Source organism: Sorghum bicolor, chromosome 2, assembly GCF_000003195.3.
Source record: "Sorghum bicolor cultivar BTx623 chromosome 2, Sorghum_bicolor_NCBIv3, whole genome shotgun sequence".
Classification (NCBI taxonomy): domain Eukaryota; kingdom Viridiplantae; phylum Streptophyta; class Magnoliopsida; order Poales; family Poaceae; genus Sorghum; species Sorghum bicolor.
In genome coordinates this window covers 21,238,656-21,242,919 of record NC_012871.2, presented here as the reverse complement: position 1 = coordinate 21,242,919, position 4,264 = coordinate 21,238,656, and the positions used below count along the sequence as shown (strand labels likewise).

At 43.9% G+C, this 4,264-nt stretch overlaps 1 protein-coding gene across 1 annotated transcript; it reads left to right on the top strand.

The window, feature by feature from the left end:
• LOC110432234 (ACT domain-containing protein ACR10) lies at nt 796-3,596 on the top strand. The gene is made up of 5 exons (XM_021452238.1): nt 796-1,500; nt 1,951-2,056; nt 2,337-2,670; nt 2,768-3,052; nt 3,164-3,596. Exons 1-5 carry the CDS (start codon nt 1,104-1,106, stop codon nt 3,305-3,307), a joined length of 1,266 nt encoding a protein of 421 aa, XP_021307913.1. The 5' UTR covers nt 796-1,103; the 3' UTR covers nt 3,308-3,596.

Sequence of the window (4,264 nt, the reverse complement as noted above, 5' to 3'; positions counted from 1 at the left end):
CATTCCATGTTAAAGTTTCATGAATAAATGTGGCTGGTCCATTTCAAATAGAATTGTGTATTGCTTCCTTTTTAGATGATTGGGAGGGGCTACTTTTTTCAAGTGTTGTGTGGATGAGAAAAATGAATTCATCTTCGTTTTCGGCGATAATTTAGATCCATAGAAAGAAAAGCACCTCCTACCACTAAAAGATGGTTGATAGCACTAAGATGAGAGATGTGCAACTTTCCAAGGTCTACGAAATGAGCACGTGCTTATGTTGTGTGGTGCTACTTGTTTGTGTATCGAGGATAGGAGGTTCAACTCTCCATGCTCGGAAGGAGTGTATGCTTTGTTCATTGAAAAATTTGAAATTTCAAAAAAAAAATCATGAATTCTAAACAGTCCAAGTTTTCTATTTATGCGATTTGCAATCACATACATATAGTTTTCCACTTTGTACTTGCTTTGGTTCCTGTTTTCTGACGTTTCTCTGTTTTATTTAAATTTAGGTCTAGACAGAATAAACTCTTCCTTGTAGTTAGAGGAAGATGGAAAAAAATAAATAGACCAAAAAAAGATGAAAATTTTGCTTCTTTATTATTAGGTATAAATTTATTTCAAACAGAGTCTGAATTAGGAGGGACTCCATTTAGCTGTCAGATTACAAAATTACCCACTCTGGTTGATCACCCTTCTCTTTTGGCAATTAGGTTAGGATTAGGTAATTAGGTTAAAGACGTGGAGAAAGTAACAGAGCAAAATGGAAACAAATTTCACCGACCAACCAATGTTGGGCTGCCGTATGCCTTGTTGACTTGTCCACGACACGCGGATCACTTTTCATTGGCACCTCTCCTTTTCTCCCCCAAGAAGATGAGTGAGAGAAGAGGACCAAGGAGCCAAGGAGGGGATCTCGCTCAGACCAGCGAATCCATCCACCAAGATTCCGTGCACCTCCACCGCCGCCTCCGCTGTCGGTCTGTCCCCGCGGCCGCAGCAGCCTAGCCCTAGCAGGAGGGGAGGATCCTCTCCTCCCTTACTCCCTGTCTAGTGTCTAGAACAGCTGCTTGCGTTCCTCGCAGAGCACATCGACGGGCTTGCTGCTGACACCCCCAGCACTGATGGGGATACCCAGCGACGACGTGGTGCAAATCCGCCACGCCGACGCCGCTGGCGAGCCCACCGTCGTCACCGTGAGCTGCCCCGACAAGACGGGCCTCGGCTGCGACCTCTGCCGGGTCGTCCTCCTCTTCGGCCTCAGCGTCGTCAAGGGAGACATGAGCACGGACGGGCGGTGGTGCTACATCGTGCTCTGGGTGCTGCCACGCGGGGGGCGGCCCGTGGCCGTGCCATGGGACCTCCTCAAGGACAGGTTGCTTCAGCTCTGCCCCGTCACGCCGCCGTTCGGATTCGACAACGCGTACCTCGCGGCGGCTGGCCTACAGGACGTGGCGCCTCCCGCACCACAGCTCTTCTTGCTCAAGCTATGCTGCCTCGACCGGATGGGGCTCTTGCATGGTAACACTAACACCTCCGCTCCTCCATCTCCTGTATTGCTCTGTCTCTGTTCTATGCAAAGTACTAGCTAGATTCAGTAATGATAGCCTGCCTAGTTCGGTAGCCCTACCTGATTGATTTGTTCTATGAAAAGTACTAGCCTAAATTAGTGTTCCCTACCCATTAGCGTGCATTTCTTTGCCATTGGAGTCACTATGATTGTGTTGCACTTGCACTGCACGTGTGTCTCTAGGAGATTGTAGGGGTTCTTTTTCTTCCGTTTTCAAGGTTATAATGACGCCGAAATAGTATTGCTAGTAATTAGGTATGGTAACTTATATCCATCCAGTGAATTTGATTTTTAATGTAAGCGAAGGACTGCTACAATTGAACCCAAAAAAAGTCTCTTTTGGAGGTAGCTCGAAAAGGTCTAATTTTGGATCTTCTTCCTGGGAATTCTGTGTTCCACAGATGTGACACGCGTTTTGTGCGAGCTAGAGCTCACGATTCGGAGGGTGAAGGTCTCTACCACGCCTGATGGGAGTGTGCTAGATCTTTTTTTCATCACAGATGCCAGGTCAGTTTATCTCCAAACACATCCTTTTCAGTGCCTTATGAGAATATCTTTTTTGTCTCTAAATTCCAGAAACTATTATTCTGTGATAACATGATAAAAATCTATAGTTTTGTATTATTGATCGAGCATCTTGGCTCAGATATCAACAATTATCCATTCTTTTCTTTTACATCATAATGTGGCACCGTGCATTGTGTAGTAAATTCCACCATTAAGAATACGGTTTAGGTCTATGTCTTCCTTTAGATGGTTATCAATGAACAGTCTGGAATAATTTCAGGGAGCTTCTGCACACAAAGAACAGAAGAGAAGAAACTCAGGACAAACTCGAGAGTGTCTTAGGCGACTCCTTGACATGTTGTGAAATAGATCCTGCTGGTGAAGACATGTTGTCTTGCCTCCAATCCTGGGCTTCGCTGACGCCTGCTATTATGGAACAGATGTTTAACACAAATCTCATAGAGGAGCAATCGATCAGCACAAGGGGTGGTACCATCTCCGTGACAATGGACAACTCGCTTAGCACTGTCCATACTCTTATTCAGATTCAGTGTGGTGACCATAAGGGCCTCCTATATGATATCATGAGGACGGTCAAAGACTGCAACATTCAGGTAACAACAAGATCCAAGAAAAACTAATTTGTGGCAACTGTATTCTCTCTTTTTAAAACAAAGTGAAGAAAGCGAGTGGAATTTTGTTTGCTATCAGATTTCATATGGCCGATTCTATGCGAGCCAAAATGGAAGGTGCGAGATTGATTTGTTCGCAGTGCAATCAGATGGGAAGAAGATCCTTGATCAGCACAGGCAGAGAGCACTGTGCTATCGCCTAAGAATGGAGGTCCACCGACCACTACGTGTGGCATTGGTGAACCGAGGTCCTGACACAGAGCTGCTTGTAGCAAACCCAGTTGAGGTTTCTGGAAAGGGTAGACCGCTGGTGTTTTATGACATCACCCTTGCTCTCAAGAATCTTCAGAAACGAATCTTCTTGGTATGGTATATGTTGGTTATCCTTGTGCGTATTTAATAGTGATTGATCATAGATGGTTTTTTAACCGATAAACATCTCTTCACAAGTGATGGAACATTGTGATGTTTGTAGGCTGAGATTGGGAGGCACGTTGTGGAAGATAGGGAGTGGGAAGTCTACAGATTACACTTTGGTGAGGAGCATGAGCTCTCGTCTGCCCTGCGGAGCAGGATTGTGGATGCAGTCACCAACATGCTGATGGGGTGGGACTCATGACACTGCTGCCGTGCCTCTGAAACATTATCATTAGTGTTCCTGCAGAAACTAACTTATTTGGTGCAAGTAAAAAGCAGCAACTGATCTCTACTTGTCTCTTAAATACAACGGTTTTGAACTAATCCAGAGACACAATAGTATTTAATTTCATTATCTTAACATACACTAGGACACCGGGTCCTATAGTCTGCACCAAACCTCAGTTCGGCCCATCCCAGATGTATATACATGTATTGAATCATGATCAAGAATTATGTGTGACAATATACCACTTTGTCTTTGTTAGAAATTGAGTTCTTCCTGCTGATCGGTACACAAGCACAAAACACATAGAACAGGTGTTGGGAGATGGAATTGAGTTCTTCTATTTCTGGATGATTCCAAAACATGAACGTGTATATAGAGGTGTTCCTTTTAGCTCTTCATGCATCCCTTTTATGGAAGGAAGAAGCAGAACACTGCTACTTCAATTTAACTTCTACACTCTTCTCATTAATTTGACCGCTGTTCAGAGTCATAGTTTCTCGTAATTATTTTTCACTTTGATTTCACAACACTCCCCCTTCGATGAAGACGTGCTATGGTAGATTTGATTGATGGACATGCACCATCCAAGCTTCAAACCAAGTATGATTCGAACTCTTGCAACCACAACACCACAATTCTGCTGGTTATCGGCCACGTATAACATGATTGACCATGCCTAAAAGGATTTCCCTGCAAGTGAATGGAGAATACAAGCAAGAACATAAATGGCATAATATGATATTGCAAATATAGATGAAGTATATCAATCTGGTATTAGGGTCAAGTCTTGATTCGAAAGGACTAGTCGGCACAAACGAACAATAATAGGGGCCCTTATTCACAGCACTCAAACTTAATGTTACAAGTGCTATGAATAATGTTCGCTTCATGAGGAAAATGAGAACCAAACAAAAACCAAACCCTAACGAG